The 17,854-nt window shown below is 36.0% G+C and overlaps 1 protein-coding gene and 1 pseudogene across 1 annotated transcript; both read left to right on the forward strand.

Moving 5' to 3' along the window:
- Positions 1-6,467: 6,467 nt before the first annotated feature.
- On the forward strand, positions 6,468-11,984 carry LOC103988489 (probable galacturonosyltransferase 10). The gene is made up of 2 exons (XM_009407013.3): positions 6,468-6,887; positions 10,172-11,984. The coding sequence occupies exons 1-2, from the start codon at positions 6,729-6,731 to the stop codon at positions 11,618-11,620; spliced, it is 1,608 nt and encodes a 535-aa protein (XP_009405288.2). The 5' UTR covers positions 6,468-6,728; the 3' UTR covers positions 11,621-11,984.
- Positions 11,985-13,152: 1,168 nt separating this feature from the next.
- Positions 13,153-17,761, forward strand: LOC135677471 (protein TIC 20-I, chloroplastic-like; annotated as a pseudogene).
- The last annotated feature ends 93 nt before the right edge of the window (positions 17,762-17,854 follow it).

Consider the following 17,854-nt stretch of genomic DNA (forward strand, 5'->3'; position numbering starts at 1 on the left):
TTTTCTGTCACATGAAATCTACATGCCTAGTATTTACTTTGCTGGCCCTATGTTCTTCATTGCAAAAGACTCACTTAGTTCCTTCTTCAACTTGTCAATTGTAGATATATCTTTCCCAACAATAAGCATGTCATCAATGTAAAGTAAGAGAATAATAAAATTCTCACCAAATCATTTGATATACATACACTGATATGAAGTCGTTCTTTTATATCCATTTTTCTGTCATAAATGAATCAAACTTTCTATCCATTTTTCTTGTTTTAGCCCATACAAGCTCTTCCTCAACTTACAGACAAAGTTCTCTTTATCTTTGACTTTAAAGCCTTCTGGTTGCTCCATATAAATTTTCTCCTCTAAATCACCATGAAGGAAAGTTGTCTTCACATCTAACTGCTCAACCTCCAAGTCCTGGTTAGTAGCAATACCAAGAGCAACATGAATAGAAGATATTTTAACAATAAGAGAAAAAATCTCTTCAAAGTCAATACATTTCCTTTGACCAAAACTTTTCACAACCAATCTAGCTTTGTACTTTAGTTGAGAACAATATTCTTGAGTCTTCAACTTGAAAACCTACTTGTTCTTCAAGGCCTTCATTCCCTTTGGTAGTAACACCAAATCATAGGTGTGGTTCTTCTAAAGAGCATTCATCTATTCCTGCATAGCAATTAACCACTTATTTTTCTGCTCACTTTCAACTGCTTCCTGGTAACTCTCTAGTTCACCTGTAGAGTATCTTATGGAAGGTTAACGTTGTCTAGAAGATTTTCTCAATTGAGGTTCTATGGGAAGTTGCTCTCCAACTTCTTCTTGCTCAACATGTCTTACAACTAGATCAATATTAGGCTCTATACCATCTTCCTATACATCTCCCCCATCACCCTAATATACTTGAGGAGTAACTTGGTCACAATATGCTAATCCTTCTGCATAAGTTTTGGCTTGTGCCTTCTTCTTCTTCAAATCCTTAAAGATTTGATCATCAAAGAAGACCACATCTCTACTTCTAAACACCTTTTGCTTTTCTAGATCTCAAAGCCTATAATCGAACTGATCATGTGAGTAGTCAAGAAAAATACATTCTTTAATCTTACCATCTAGCTTGGATCTCTTATTGTTTGGAACATGTGTAAATGCACGACAACCAAACACTCTCTAATGCTTGTAGGAAACATCTTTCCCTGACCATACATGCTCTGCAACATCACCATCTAGGGTTGTACATGGTGACAAGTTGATCACATCAATTATAGTCCTCAAATCCTCATTTCAAAACCTTTTGGGTAGCTTGGCCTGCGAAAGTATACATTTGATCTTTTCTATGATGATGTGGTTCATCCTCTCTGTAATTGCATTATGTTGAGGTATACCAATAACTGTCATCTCATGTTGGATATCATATGACCTGCAATAATCATTAAACAATCTTGTATACTCACCACCATTATATGATCTTATGAATTTCAATTGTCTTTCTGTCTCTCTTTCAACTCTGGTATGAAACTCTTTGAAGACATTAATAACCTGATCTTTGGTCTTCATAGCATAGGCCCAAACTTTCTTAGAAAAATCATCTATAAAAGTGACAAAATAAAGTGCACCACTGATACCAGGAACATTAACAGATCCACTAGGAGTTTTTTTCCTCAAAGAACCACATACATCTGTATAAACACGGCCTAAGGCATGCATTTTTTTAGACATAGCAGGACTAACAAATGAAACTTTATGTTATTTACCAGCCAAACAATCAATATAAGAGTTCAGATATGTACCTCTGAGGTATGATAATACCTCTCTCTTAGAAAGAGCTTGCAGCCCCTTCTCACTCATGTGTCCCAATCGCCTATGCCACAACTTCATGCTGAAGTTTTTTCTCTATAGCATTTAACTACTCATCATAAGCTTTGGCCTGCAACTTGTATAAAGTTTGACATTTCTTTCTACTAGCCACAATAAGAGAACCCTTATTGAGTTTCCATTGTTCTTTATAAAATCTGCTATCATAGTCTTCATCATCTAGTCTTCCAATTGAAATTAAATTTAGCCTCAAGTCAACCACATGCCTCATATTCTTAAACATCAACTTACAGCCAAGGTTGGTCTTTATATGGATATTATACATGCCAATGATGTCTATCATGTTATAATTGCCCATCTTGACAACACCAAAATTTCTAGACCTGTAAGTAGCAAAAAACTCCCTCCGTGGTATAGTATGATAGGAAGCACATGTGCCAATCACCCACTCAAGATCCTGACATGCACAAAAAAAAAATCATCAGAATAAGACAAAATCTAATAATCACCACCCTACACTATAGCTGTAGTATTATCTTTTGACTCTGTAGACTCCACTTTTTTTTCCTTTTTCTTGCTCTTCTTAGGTTGTTTGCATTGATTCTTGTAATGTCATTTTTCATCACAATTGTAGCAAATAATATCTTTTCTTAATCTTGACTTACTTTTACTCATGCGTGAACTTCTTCTATCCTTGAACTTTGACCTTCCTCTATTTTATGAGATAAGTGTTTGTGAATCATTCTTAGATGTTGCTAAATTCTTTCTTCTCAACTCTTCATTCAACAAACTATTTGTTACTTGACTCATGGTGACAATACTATCTGGTGTATAATTACTAAGGGAAACCATTATTGTCTCACAACTTTCTAACAATGAACTGAGAAGTAACAATGGCTATAACTCATCATCAAGAGATATTTTCATAGAGGATAACTGGTTAGTGATACTCTGTATTTCATTCAAATGCTCAGCAATAAAAGCACCCTCTTTATATTTCAGGTTTATAAGTTTTTTGATCAAGAAAGCTTTGTTACCAACAGTTTTTCTTTCATAGAGACCTTCCAACTTTTTCCAAAGAGAATATGTAAAACTTTCAGTAGAAACATAATGAAAGACACTGTCATTGAACCACTATCTTATAAACCCAACTATTTTTCGGTCTAATCTCTTTCACTCATCATTTGTCATAGTTCGAGCTTTGCACTATCTCCTTGCAAAGGTCTATACAAGTTTTTGCAATACAAGAGATCTTTTATTCTTGGTTTTCATATCATCTAATTGTTTTCATTCTAGCTAATTATGCGAGAAACTCTACCGACCTCCATATTCAAAGACAAAAATTAAATCACCAAAACCTTGTTATGATACTAGTTGATGAAATATAAAGAGAAATAAACTTTGTATATGAACAAATACTAGCAAGCCATAACATGTAGCAGAATTAAATGAAATCATAATAAAATATAATACCAAGATTTATGTGGAAAACCCCTCTAACGTGAAGGGTAAAAACTACGGGGCAAACTAGAAATAATCTAATATAAGAATAATGAATATACAAATCTCAATTTTTTTGTCCAAAATCCTGACAACAATTTTAAGAGAATAACTGGGATATAAGGATTACTTCATTGTGCATAATATCCTAATTCTCCTCAAGTAATCATAGCAAGAATCTACTGTAGATGAGAATACTGTTTAAATGATTGAAAATAGTCTCTCTGCATTGTTCTTGTTTTATTTCATTTATTTATTTTTTATCATTTTCTCCTCCTTTTTTAATCAAGTTGCTACAATAATTTTCACCCATACTACTATAGTTTTTCTGCCTCTTTTTACGATCACCACACCTCCTAATTTGGATCTAGGAGAAAGGGGGGTGGACCGTGGACTAACATAAAAACAAGAACCGTGCCAAATATAATTTTAGATTTTAGATAAAATTATATTTAAAACCTACCATGGGCTGCCCAACATTGTCAAGCATATTTAAATATAATTTTAGATAAAATTAACATAAAAAATTATTAATTTTGAAGGGATTATGCAAATTTGTTATATGTATTAAGTAATTTTTTATTTAATGTGATTTGGCTATTATTTTTAGATATTAAGACCGTGCCAAATAAATACTAGCTTGGGATTAGAAATCTGTCCTTAGCTAGAAAGATTTTATGCATCAAGCGGTTAGATCTGTTCCTTGATACTGAGGACCGATTAAGGATAAGAGTGTTTTGGGTTAAATATAGAAGTCTAAACCTATGAGAAACGAACAACGGGAGGGAAGGATCATGAAAATGGAAGAGGTTGTGTCAACTTATGAGTGATGTGATAGTGGACTTAGATGATCTGCATCTGGGAGGAACTATGGATTGATACTATTTTTGTGAACCATTGGCCAACATTTATCAATGTAGATTGCATGGCTTCTTTCTCTCATATTGCAGATTTAATAGTTGAAAATGACTGAAGGTGTTGCAGAGTGTTTTCATCCTAAAGATGGTGGGCATCTACTTGACAGGAAACCCGAATGATGACTGATGAGTATGAGCCTCAACTCCAAATAGATTTGTCATTACCCATAGTGCATATCATATGTTGAGAAGAAGCTCCCAGCCTAGTCAAGACAGCGGGCCTGGCCGGAATGTGATCTGGAAGATAAATGTTTACCCAGAAGTCGAGATATTTTTGTGGAAGATATGCCAGAATAGGCTGCCCACATTAGATTGTATAGTTGGTATCATTCATTCTTAGGAATCTACATGCCTTGAGGATGGTAGCAACTACTGTTTGACGGTGCTTACCAGACCTGAGGGGACTGCTTCGATCAAGAAATTGCTTCAATCCTTCTAGCCTGCATGAATACACTTACGTTAAGAGGTGAATGGCTCTTTTAAATGGTAATCTTTATAATGCAGGGGTTGGGAAGGAGGCAGGCAGTCAGTCAGGTCATTGCTGCGGGTTCTGCAGCGTGCAGTGTGGAGAAGAAGCCGATGCAAGCGGAGGACATGACCATTCCTGGGGCTATGGTTTTCGAAGTCCTTACACAAAGAAATTTTGAGTTTAGCTAGAGATACAAACGTTTAGTGTTTTCATCATATTAATAGGGGGATTATAATGGAAATGCTCACAGGGTATAGCTAACTGGGGAAGAATCCAGAAAGAGGATTATTCCTAGGGAAATGTTTTGGATTATGTCTCTCTACTTCTCTCTTTTGTAGCCTGTGTCTAGTTGATTAATAGATACTTTTTCTTGCTAAAAAAAAAGAGAAATCCCTCTTGTTTGAATCCAGATATGTTTTTAACACAAATAAGACTGAAACACAGAATCAGGAAAAATAATATCATTTCTATCTGAGTATTGAAATCCATCCACATCCATTTCATATCGAAGGAAAGAGAAGCTGCTATGTTGTCTCATCTCAAACTTCTACCCTAAAGTCTCTACAGATGATGATAGTGTTATCATTTTTTTTGGTACAGTTGATTTATATTCTCTTCAGGAAATAGCAAATACTATACACAAGTCTTCCTATCTCACACCAGAATGCCACCTTGGTTTATCTTATGGTCTTGTAGTTTGTCACACAGACTATTCATTTATTGCTGGAGTTTCTGGAATTAATGTGCTACCATGAGAGACTAATTAATGCCCAGGATGAACTCACAATTTGCATGATTATGAGCAGAAATTTCTCTCATCTACATATAAATGCTATTAATTGAGTTTGCATTTCTGTGATATAAAGCAAGTTTTTTTTTCTTTTTTCCATGGGTTCCAATTGATCCTAGAATTATTTTTTTCTTGTGTAATTTTAATCCTTAAGCCATGATAATCTTATCATCTGAGGAAATCTTTTCCACCAGTGACAACTTGACACATATCTATAAAAAATATATTTTTAGCATGATAATTGAGTTAAATATTTTTTTATTAAATTTATTTTATTTTTATTAAAATTAATTTAAGTATCGAAGAGATCGAATTAAAAATTTCACTCCACCTTAATCCATATATAAATTATCCTAAAAATATTAAATTGATATTATTGTAGATACATCTTGCTATCTCTATCTCTTTTGAGTTGACTCAGATGTCATCAGGTTATCTTTTACCATTCTAATTATGCTAACATGTCTACTGGAAATTGGGTTGAATCTGAATATTTGTTAGAATTAATAATATATACAAAATTAATATATGAACAAGTAAAATTACATATCATACCTAAGTCTATGAGTTTTCACATTTGTTTCTCTAAATTTGGGTTTAGCATAAAAGATTGTTTGTTTGTGACCAGATATACCAAGAAAATTTTCTCTCTAAATATAGAGATAAAATTACATAGATTAATACCTCGCGGTTCATAAAAGCCAATGCAGTACTTATATCCATAGGTTTCACTATTGTCCAAGTGATATCAACACTTAAAATTAGCACTAATATCTCCTTTAAACATATTCAAATAATTAATTAAAATTGTAAAATATATTTTAAATAATTTAATTTTATTTTTAAATTCAATGATATTAACGATTAGCAATAGTTATTTTGAGTTTATTGGATGGATGCTAAAGATTTAAATGTTTGTATATATATACATATATGATATTAAAATATAGTATAAAATTTAGGGAGACCGATTGTGCTATTTCCGAATGTAAAATTGGCATGTTAATGTTTCTGAGAAACCAGCGGAGAGGAGAAATAGCAAGTCACGCAGCTCTCAGTCTCCTCCCGAGAAGAGCCGCCGAGCAGCATCTTGGAGATAACCACGGGTCGCTCTCCGCCCACGGAAAACCCGTACATCTTTAATCCGTGGTTCTTGAGCCAGAAGTGAACCGCCCCTCCTCCTGATCTAGAGATGCGTGTCCGGGCCGCGTGGGATCGGGTCGGTTGGTGTCGCCGGCTCTGAGTGGGGATGAGGCGGAGGCCGTTCGATCTCCGGCGGCCGGCGAGGCGGCGATGGCTCTCCATCGTCTGGGTCTGGTTCGTGGCCGCCGGCCTCGGGGTGCTCCTCCTCCTCGTGGTGCTCAGTCGCGAGAAGCTGCCGAGATCCGATCCGCCGTTGGTCCGCCAGGTGGGATCTTGACCTATGATCTTCAGACTCGATGCTTTAACCGTCATGAAAAAAAATGGATCGCTTTACTTTTATTGGAGTTACGAGTTTGGGGAGAAATTTGGATCTGTGATCTATTTTTTTTGTGTTGTCGTGTGAAAGTATCGATCTCGGTGGAGTGTTTGATGTTTGTTCTAAATGTTTAGGTTTTTCTCTTCAGGGAAAGGATTATAGAAGATCTTTTTATTTGTTTCTAGAGGTTTTATACGATCACATACGCGATAAAGTTATATGAAAACGACTTACATGTTATGTAATCGTTGATGGATGATCAGTGTCATACATTTCTCGATTCCTAATGATTGATGAGTAGCAGATTGCTGGATGATTAACTCACTCTAGCTAAAAATTTAGACCAAACAAATTACATCAATTAATATTCGTCACACCCATCAATTCCTTCGGTTAATACATAGCGTCCTTGCTCACCTTGTGGATCCAATTAATGCAAGGCCACTGGTAGCCCCAGTAGCATACACCGAGATGTATATGCTACAATGGTGGATCTGCTTTCGTACAAGTTCTGTTTTGACCTTAAACTTCATGTAATTCCTTTTGCTAGAGTCTATTCTTTTCTGTTCCTTAATCCTACAAGCAACACCAATCCTTTCCATGCACATCCACTATTAGTTAGATATTGGGTAGTGAAGATGTGTGGGAGTGGCATTAACCCACACCTATGGGACCATCTTCGAAAACTGGAAAATGGAAGAGTGGTACATGCGTGATACTTGGGAAGTCCTGTATCTCAGTCCTCGTGTGACACTCACCAACCTACACCTTTTCTGAAGCAGGTTAAATGTAATTGCTAGATTGAGCTTAATCCCATGGGTAAGATCATAGGGCTTGTCAATGAATAAAGGCAGCAGCTGCATTAATGTGCGTTAAAGAGTAGAATTAGAGAGGCTAGAATTTTGAGATAGGAATTATCTCAAAAGGAAACAGTTGGAAGAGTGGTTTTTTCTTTTTGGTGTTTATATTAATTGTGCTATAAATTGGCTCTCCTTTGGTGGTAGAAAACTTTTTATTATTACATTGTTTCTTTTTATAACGGAAAGAATAGAGATCATGCCCTTTGGCTATGCACTTTCTTGTTTGACCATGTGAAGCTTGTGTTTTCTATTGCTTTCTCCTTTGTATTACTTTCTAGATGTTATCCTGTTAAATTGTTTCACTAACGTGTACTATATAGGCATATGCTAAACCAGATCCTGACAGTTGGCAAAAGAATATCCATGAGTATTAAACAATTGTTTCAGTCCTTTCACTGTAGTGATCCAATGAATACCCCATTGCCCCATATAGCAGCACATCTGTCTGTGTTGGGTGCCAGAAAGTGCTCGCCATGGTATGTTTTGCCTGAACAGTTGACACTTTGATCCTTGGCCTTTACTATTTTACTTCCTCTTTTTTCTCCACAAATTTTCTTACCTCCACAATGTTTGTTGAGGTTGCCTCCATGTTCTCGTCTTCCTTTACTACTATTTCCTCTATTATTTCTAACATGGCTCCGCTTTTATTATCACATCCTCATTGCCACATCCTCCTCTTCCTCTATTGTAATTGTCTCAATAAATCATGTGTAAGTCTTTCATCTCGCTAAGATCTTGTCATTATTGTCTTAATAACCAAATAGTTTCTTTTGTTTGATCTGTGAAGCATATGACCAAATTAATTTTCAGAACTCTGCCATTTATTCTGGAGAACTGGCCTTGTGAGCAAACTATGGGTCAAGGAAGCTCAAGAATCAATCCTTTTGAGCTACCTTTCTTTCTCTGGTTTATTTCTATGATTACATTTGGAAGTGATTTTGCATAACTTGAGTGGTGCCATATCCACAAAGGAAAAAAGGTAAAATCAACTCGTTTAAGATTGGCGGTTTTCCATGGAAAATCCTGTAAATTAGCTGAAGTTCTTTATAACTTGAGTGTTGAAAATTTATCCTTATTTGTAAATACTACTATTTTCTCATCCCAATCATCAAATTTCTAGTAAAGAAAAATTTGCTAAATGAACTAGTTAACAAGTACACTTCTGAATTCCAACCCTCATTAGATATGTAATCCATTCCTGTACTCTTACCAAATTTCATTCTCTTCAATGCTTCATTTATCTCACCCTAATTCTACAAACAAGTATATCGTTCTACTTTTATCCTATTTGTAAACCAAAATTGTCTATAAAATGTTTATTAATTAGCATAAATATATTCTTTTTAATCTTTCCATAATTGCTATTATCATTGACAAGCACCTTTTCATCTTTATCCTTAATGCACAAAACCAGTAGAACAGAAATGTGCTCTATAAATCACTCTTCTGCCTTGTAGACTGATTTTGTTGGCAGTAAAAAACCTGCTATGTTATATATATCATGAATTTTGGGAGGTGATTGGTTTCAATGTGTCTGGTGAAACTAGTGACACTTTGAACGTCCAAGTGGATATGTTCCACATGAAACCGAGTATGTGCTTTGATATCTGCATGGGTAAGCCTGCAAAGCAAGGATTTCAATTTCAAGGAATAGAAGCACAGTCCACTCCTGTGCCAATATAATGACAAGGAGAAAAATGAATAATCATAAAAGATAAGAAGAAAGAATTTTGTGAAGTTGGAAAAGCAGAGAAGGGACACACATCTGACAAGTTTGTCGGCAGAGTTCATTCCTGCATGTGAGTTGCAATATCAGCATTGAACTGAAGTGCTGCTAACCAATAAAAGAAAGGAGGATCAAGAGTTGTTTAGCTGGAATTCCCTGGCACATGTGATGCATGAAAATTCGTAATGCTAATATATTAGTGACTTTCATAACTAGAATAGGTTACATCACCTAACCAAGGTATAGCAATGAACTTATTAAACAAATTTTGACATGACAATAAGTTGTGCTGCAATGTTGGCTGGGCAGAAATTATGTAACTTTCTTTTTTTTGTTCACATTCTCCTGAACTTACTATAACCAGGATAATCAACTGTGTTGTCATTCATCTATTTAAGAATCCTTTGGTACAATTCCTCTGAATTGGTTATTCTCTCCTTAATTGGTTGAGTACATTACTGTTCTTTGTCAAGGTAAGGGTTTTGGAATTTAGACAGTTCTGGTTACTGCATCTCTCCTGAGATGAACAGGATGAATGCAGAATAAAAGGTCTTCCTTTTTTGTGTTGTCATTTTCTTTAAAGTATCTAGCTGGTGCATGTGCCCATCCATTCTACTAACCCTTGAAACCTTGATGTTATGCCACAGAAACTTTACCGCTCTAGTTTTCCCGAAGGTCTGAACATTACAAATGAAATGCTGAGTCCTTATTCATTCACAAGACAAATAGTAGACCAAATATCTCTTGCAAAGGCTTTGGTTGTCATCTCTAAAGATAGCAATAACCTCCAATTTGCAGCAGAGCTTAGTGCCCAAATTCGCAAATGTCAAGCTCTTCTGTCCAGTGCTGCGACAACAGGAACCCCATTAACCACGGAAGAATCAGAAGCAGCAATCCGTGATATGGCTCTCCTGCTCTACCAAGCACAGCAACTCCACTATGACAGTGCAACTATGATTATGAAGATGAAGGGTCAATTCCAATCTTTGGATGAGAAAATGAAATCCGAGGCTGAAAAGAGCACCAAGTATGGGCAGATAGCTGCTGAAGAACTTCCCAAAAGCCTATATTGCTTGGGTATCAGGCTTACCATGGAATGGTTCAGGAATTCAAATTTTCAGAGAGAACTCTCAGAAGGGAGGCACAGGATGGAGAAGCTTAGAGACAACGGTCTCTATCATTATTGTGTGTTCTCTGACAACATCCTTGCTGCATCAGTTGTGGTTAACTCTACTACCATGAACTCAAAGCGTCCAGAAATGATTGTATTCCACCTGGTCACAGATGAGGTAAATTTTGCTCCAATGAAGGCCTGGTTCTCCATGAACAGTTTCCGAGGTGCAACCATCGAGGTCCAGAAGGTGGAGGATTTAAGTTGGCTCAATGCCTCCTATGTACCAGTTTTAAAGCAGCTTCAGAACTCTGATACACAGAACTACTACTTTTCTGGAAGTGGTGATAACCGAACACCAGTCAAGTTCAGGAACCCAAAGTACTTATCAATGCTAAATCACTTGAGGTTCTATATCCCAGAAGTCTATCCGGCATTGCAAAAGGTAGTGTTTCTCGATGATGATGTTGTAGTTCAGAAAGATCTCTCAGAATTGTTCACAATTAACATCAATGGAAATGTGATGGGTGCTGTTGAGACTTGCATGGAGACCTTCCACAGATTCCACAAATATCTGAACTACTCCCACCCATTGATACGTGCACATTTTGATCCTGATGCATGTGGGTGGGCATTTGGAATGAATGTCCTTGATCTGAGAGAGTGGCGGCGGAAGAATGTTACTGGCATATATCACTACTGGCAGGAGCGTAATGCCGACCATACCCTCTGGAAGCTTGGGACATTGCCTCCTGGGCTACTGGCCTTTTATGGGTTGGTTGAGAAGCTGGATGCCAAATGGCATGTGCTAGGGTTGGGATACACAAACGTCGACATGTCGCTTATAAAAAATGGTGCAGTATTGCACTATAATGGGAACATGAAACCATGGTTGAAGATTGGAATGGAGAAGTACAAGGGTCTGTGGGATAAGTATGTGGACTACTCTCACCCTTTGTTGCAACAGTGCTTCGTGCATGGATAAAGAAATATGGGGCCAATGCAAGTGTTGTTCCTAATATCTATCAGATGGGCGGAATCCATATAACAGACAAAGTCTGCAGTCGTGATGTGTAGAATTCGAGGCATTTGTAGACTTAACATATACATTGGTTTTTCCCTGAAAAATTTTGCATTTAATTTACCTAGGTTCAAGATGTGATTGCAGGGTAGTACTGATTGATGTAATAGATCAAATGAACCTTATTGGTTGTTCTTGTGGCCTAGTCTCTGAAGGACGCAATGCTCTTTGTACTAAAACTAGGTAATTATTTTGCAGGCATCTGTAGCAGAAACATTTCTGCACCATTTTATTTATACTGAAACCAGGACAAGATTAAATTCTTCCATGTTCTTCTGGTGACTCATATATGGATGTATATGTATTTTCCTTTTAGATCTGTGAAGTGTGTGAGATCCCTTCTGTTGGATTCATCCTGCTGCCTTACCTTACAGTGCTTCCACAGGTACAGCAGCAAAGTATATGTTTATTGTTTCTAGTAAAATCTACTTAGTATTTTCTCATCCTTGTGCAACTTATACTAATCGAATAGATGTATTTTGAACATTTTCGTGCCATCTTAGATGATTTCATTTACTTATTTATTTTCATAGTTATACTTAATTGTTCACAAGTAAATTCTGATTTGTAAACATAAATTTGCTCAAAAGTTATAGAATAAGGGAGAGATTCACTGAGACATTCTATAGTAAATTAGCATTCTATAGTAGGAATAATAGTTCCTTAACAATATGCCGAAACAAGGAATAAACATCAAAATAGATATATTCTAAATCATATGATTGGTGATGTTTGCTGAAATATTGAAAATGAATTACGCACAAAAAAGGAATATGATCATTGTAGCAATAATACTAAGAAATCCTCGGTCATTTAAGTTTTGCTGCATGGATTATTATTATTATTATTATGGAATAAGTTACTATTACTGATTAAACAATCTAAAATATTCAATTTTGATGTTGTCAAGGAACAATCCTATGTACAACTTAGTAGATGATGCAGGTGAGTATTAAGTATCCAGAATTGCTTATATGGGTCAACCACATTATTTTCCACTTATATCCCTCCAAAACTAAGAAAATTATGGATTAAACCGTTATGACTAATATTCACTAGTTGATTATTAGCATATTAATATTAGTTTCTAAATTAATATTAATATTCATTCAAAGATATTTGAAAGTTTGAGAGGTCATTGGTAATAATAATAAAATATATTTTAGATATTAAAATTTATGTTTTTTAGATTCATTGATAACCTGTCGGACGGATTGTTGACGTATATATATATATATATATATATATATATATATATATATATATATATATATATATAAATATATAATCAAAATCTATTTTTTAAGCGATATATATGCAGTAATAAAATTTGGAGGATTCGATATGGTATTTATAAACTGCGGAAGGATAGAAATGTAAAAATTGTCCGTACCAAATAAAACCCAATACGCTGCGCTCCCTCGATCCACTCTCTCCCACCTCTTTCGAGGGCCTCCGCCCGCTAGAAATCCGCTGCCGCCGCCTGTGGCGACCAACATTAGCCACAAAATCCTTGTCGCTGAGGTAACCGTTTCGCCTCCTCCTCTACATTTTGTCTCCCTCTGGTGCTTTTGTCCTCATCTTGGCGATTGGCCCTATTGGTTTCTGTAGGTTGCAAGTTGGGTTCTTTTCGTTACCTGCTTACTTAAAGCATCGTTATGGTTTGATTTCTATCACTTGATTTATCTGAAGCATGGATGATTTCAGTTTCTGGAACTTGCATTTGCTGCAGCATTCAAACTTCACTTAGATGATATACAATGTAGTAAACATCGTTCATATCTCATAAGTTATAGTTGCAAATTGGATCGCAACATAGTTCCTAATGATGTCTGTATTCACATTATTCCTATGATACAGGAAATTGTTATAAGCTAGGCCTTTGTCAAGCTTGGCTTGTCAAGAGTTGAGTGAGCTCCAGGTGGTTCAGCTAAATTTTCTGCTCAACCACTAGCTAGTTGAATGGTCATTAACAACACAAGGTAAACATATTCAAGTACACTGGTGGAGAAAATCGTACACTTTGTGGTCCAAATCTAATAGTCTGTCTAAAAGTGGTGCCTGTATAATTGTCACACTTTCTTGACAACATTTCTCAGAGCTCTTATTATGTTGTTTTGGGCCTTTTGGCTGTGAGAATGATAAATGAACATTTTCTTTTTTGTTCTACATAGTTTTTTTTAAAATCATTTATTACTATATTTTAAAAAGTAAAGTATTGACATCCTATTCAGTTCAAGGAAAATAATGTTGTTTAATTTTTGGAGTAGTTGTGGTTAAAAGAATGTCAGGTTGGGGGATAAATGGCTAAACATGACTTGCTATGCCTTACTCCCATCTTGTCTGTCAGTTGTTATTGAAATGGTTGTGGTTAAAAGAAGATCTGGTCTAGGGATGGATAGTCTAGCATCACCTGCTCACTGTACCGCACTTAGTCTTATGAGGCAAGTTGTTTAGCTTGAGAACTTTAAAGCAAAATGGCAATGCACTTGTAGATGGTAATGATACAAGGTATATTTTATTTTCTCATTGCTCTTAATCATTGTCTTTAGTGCTGATCAAACTGCTTCACCAAGAACCAAGGAAAACATGTCCACATATTTCCTCTCATTTAAAAACCTGGTGATTAAAAGTTTACCATCTTTTCAGTTTGCAGTATTTTGATTTAAACATGATGACTATTAGCATACATGGCCTAGCCAAACACAATAGGAATTTTATATTGAGTTTTGATGATTATGTTGGAAAACTTAAGAATGATCTTGGAATTTCTACATATCATCTATGACATCAGCAATCTGGAACTTGCTCCTATTTTGTTAGCCTTTGTTAATGATTTGAGAACCTCTTAAAACAGATCTATTTCTTGGTCCTCTTAAATTCTTAATAATGATTTCTAACCTCCTATTAATTGGATAGGAAATGGTGTTCACAATATATTATGCATATCTTTTCACTTTTTTTTTCTAAAATCATGGACACATTAATCACATTAGATTTTTAGAGATTGGAAAATGGTTGAAGAACCAAATCTCAGTCTTAGTTGGAGGAAGTTTTCATTATCTTCTCTAGCTTGCTATGGAAGGCTGATGATGATGCTATGCTAATTTTCCCATATGGAACACAAGTAAAGCTTCCCTATAACCTTTATTTTGCAGAAATTAGGAGCTTAAATTATGGTGTTATGTGTGTGCATTGTCAACACAGTTTACTTTTGGCTGATTTGTTTTATTGATTTATTCAGAAAAAAGAACATGAATAAGCTTGTGCTTTATTTTCTCAAAGGAAAAGGAATTATGGAATTGTGACAACCTAATATATCACAACTATCTAAAACTGCTTTATAAAAACCATGCTGAGAAAAGACTAGGGAAGTTTGTAAAAATCTATGAGGGAAAATTGGATAATCTATTATGGAAAATCTAATTGCAATGGTCTGAACTAATATACTTGCTTCATGGAAAACATTCAACCAAATTACTGCACTAGAGCATTTAATATGTATTTCTGAATAAATGGGGAATATTGTGCACCAGCATGCGATGCAACTTATGACGTAGCCAATGCAAAAGTGAGTTCTGTGCAATGGGACCTTGAAATAAACTTTGATCCATCACCCAATTAATACCCTTCAATAAGGCAAATATCATGAATCCAATTAATGTGTGGAAGTTTGCGTCTGTTAGTAATATCTGACAGTAATTGCTACTCGTGTAGTAATTGGCTGTTGTTCTCTTTGTAGGTTAAACCAAATGGGCGAACGTGGGTGATTATTAAGAACTAAGCTTTAAAAGAAAATCTAAACCTCATGTCATTTGGGGAAAAATGGTATTCACATTTGTTCTATCTCTATTCTGCAATTTGTCTTGATCTTAGAGTCATTCTGGTAAATGATGTTGACAGAGACCTTAAATGCATTAAGTTTGCCTTACCAGCATATTAACTAAATGCTTTTAGCATTGCTAGCATGATATGTCTACCCAGCATTCACCTCAAATCATTGACTAGATTCAAAGAATGTAAATAATCATGTGTACTTTAAGTTATTATGTTAAATGAAAAACTCTAATGCACCTTATTTTGAAAGAAGCAAGCTTTTAAAAGATTAATGGTGTGAGATTATCCATTTATGGTTATGAATGTAGTGGCCCCCACTATAGTTACACAAATAAATTTATGCAACTATAATAGCTTAATTAGAAAACAGGGACACATCAATTTTCCTATCATCTCGTGGAATCTGTTCAACCTGTCTTTGCTTGTCATTCTCTGATTTTGATGTGTGATATTGTTTGTTCTTATGCAGTGGTTACCATATAATGATGCCTGGTTAATCAGCTCCTAATTCAAATCTGTGTATTCTTAATACCGAGTATAGAGCTATGGTGTTGGTTCAGCTGATTAGGCCATGATTCTGAATGGAGGCATGGTGACATTAGGCAGCATGGCGATGAAACCTGGGCCTTGCAGGACAACAAAAATTCCAATATATCTTACTTTTCCCATCATCGGACGATTTCTGCATCTCCAAAAATAAAGATGTTGCATGGTGCTTCCCAAGATTTTGATCAATTGCACTGAAGAGGTATGTGCATATGCCTGGTGGTTCTGTTTTTACCGATTTAGGAATTAGATATTCAGAGGCATTCCAATACTTGGTGCAGAAACATGACCACTGATATGGGGTTGCCATTTTGTGCAGTCTGCAGCTTAATGTACAACATTGAAGTTAATTAATTTGTGAATTTTATATTTTTGTGGACTATAAGCATATTTTCATGTTCACTTGATGTTTCTCACTTGTAAATTAAATGAGTAGGGTCATCTTGAACATCAAGTTGTATGAAAATTATCAAGAAAGTACTGCTTTCCGAGAGAGATTATTGAGAGAAAAGTATTGAGTTTGTAATGCATCCTAGTTTCAGTGCAAAATTTCTTGGTCTAGTAATTGTATTTTCGAAACCATGCAAGTCTATGCTACTCTTAATGGTTTCTCACTCAAATGTTCTTTAAAGCACAGTGATTGAGATAATAATATTCTAATTGTCAGCCAAAAAGGACACATATTGGTACATCGGCCTTAACATTTCTTCAAACTAGTTAGTGATTGACATTTTCTGTCTTATTTAGTATTCGGACTGGAATATTGCTGTGTATGTTGTTTTCTCAATTCTATAATGTTTACATATTTCCAGATCGGGCCATCATGCATCTATCAAATGTGTTGCCCTCCCTCCAAAGTGATCATGGCAGCCTTTCACATATGATGCCAATTTTCCCTAAGCTCTGCACTGCAAGGCCCAGAAACCACATCGTTCCTAGAGCTTCGAACGATGTCCCTTTGAGCTATTGTTATCCTCCAATGACGAAGAAGCCCAAGTGGTGGTGGAGAACTTTAGCCTGCATACCTTACCTTATGCCCCTCCATGAGACATGGATGTATGCTGGGACAACATACCATCTCCATCCTTGGAGGACTTTAAGTTCCTTACTTACCCCTTCCTTGGATTCATTGGGCGCTTCCCGAGCTGGTTCCTTATGGCCTACTTCTTTGCTGCTTACCTAGGGGTTGTGAGGAGGAAAGAATGGCCACACTTTTTCCGTTTTCATGTTGTAATGGGGATGCTGCTTGAGATAGTCCTCCAGGTCATAGGGACCGTGAGCCGTTGGATGCCGCTTGCTGTATACTGCGGCAAGATTGGGATGCATTTCTGTACTGCAGTTGCATTTGGCTACTTGTTCACAGTGCTGGAGAGCATGAGGTGTGCAGTAGAAGTCATGTATGCTGACATTCCTTTTGTCTGTGATGCTGCATACATTCAGATTCCGTATGACTAAGAATGGTAGCGCTTCAGATCTTGGTTTGTCATTTGAGGTACAACTTCTTTGAGAAAGTTTCTCCTTGGTGGGAACTGGAACTTCTTTACTTTATGTACTCAGAACATAAAGGTTGTAGGATACCTGGTGAATTTTATTGGCCAATGTCCATGTTTTGATAGATTGGGATATGGATTGATTGGTAATGTTACAACCCATGTTGTATTAGTTACAGATTTCTGCTTGTATCTTTCTAGATGTTTAATTTCTACAACATCATCATCAGACACAACTTGTTTGGGGTCGGCTAGATGTTTAATT

The sequence above is a fragment of the Musa acuminata genome, chromosome BXJ1-6, assembly GCF_036884655.1.
Source record: "Musa acuminata AAA Group cultivar baxijiao chromosome BXJ1-6, Cavendish_Baxijiao_AAA, whole genome shotgun sequence".
NCBI classification, from domain to species: Eukaryota; Viridiplantae; Streptophyta; class Magnoliopsida; order Zingiberales; family Musaceae; genus Musa; species Musa acuminata.

What these genes read in the sequence shown, in the direction of transcription:
- LOC103988489 (XM_009407013.3), top strand. Translation starts at nt 6,729, where the DNA reads ATGAGGCGGAGGCCGTTCGATCTCCGGCGGCCGGCGAGGCGGCGATGG. An exon ending in ATCCGCCGTTGGTCCGCCAG is followed by an intron (nt 6,888 to 10,171) that starts GTGGGATCTTGA and finishes GTTATGCCACAG; the next exon opens with AAACTTTACCGCTCTAGTTT.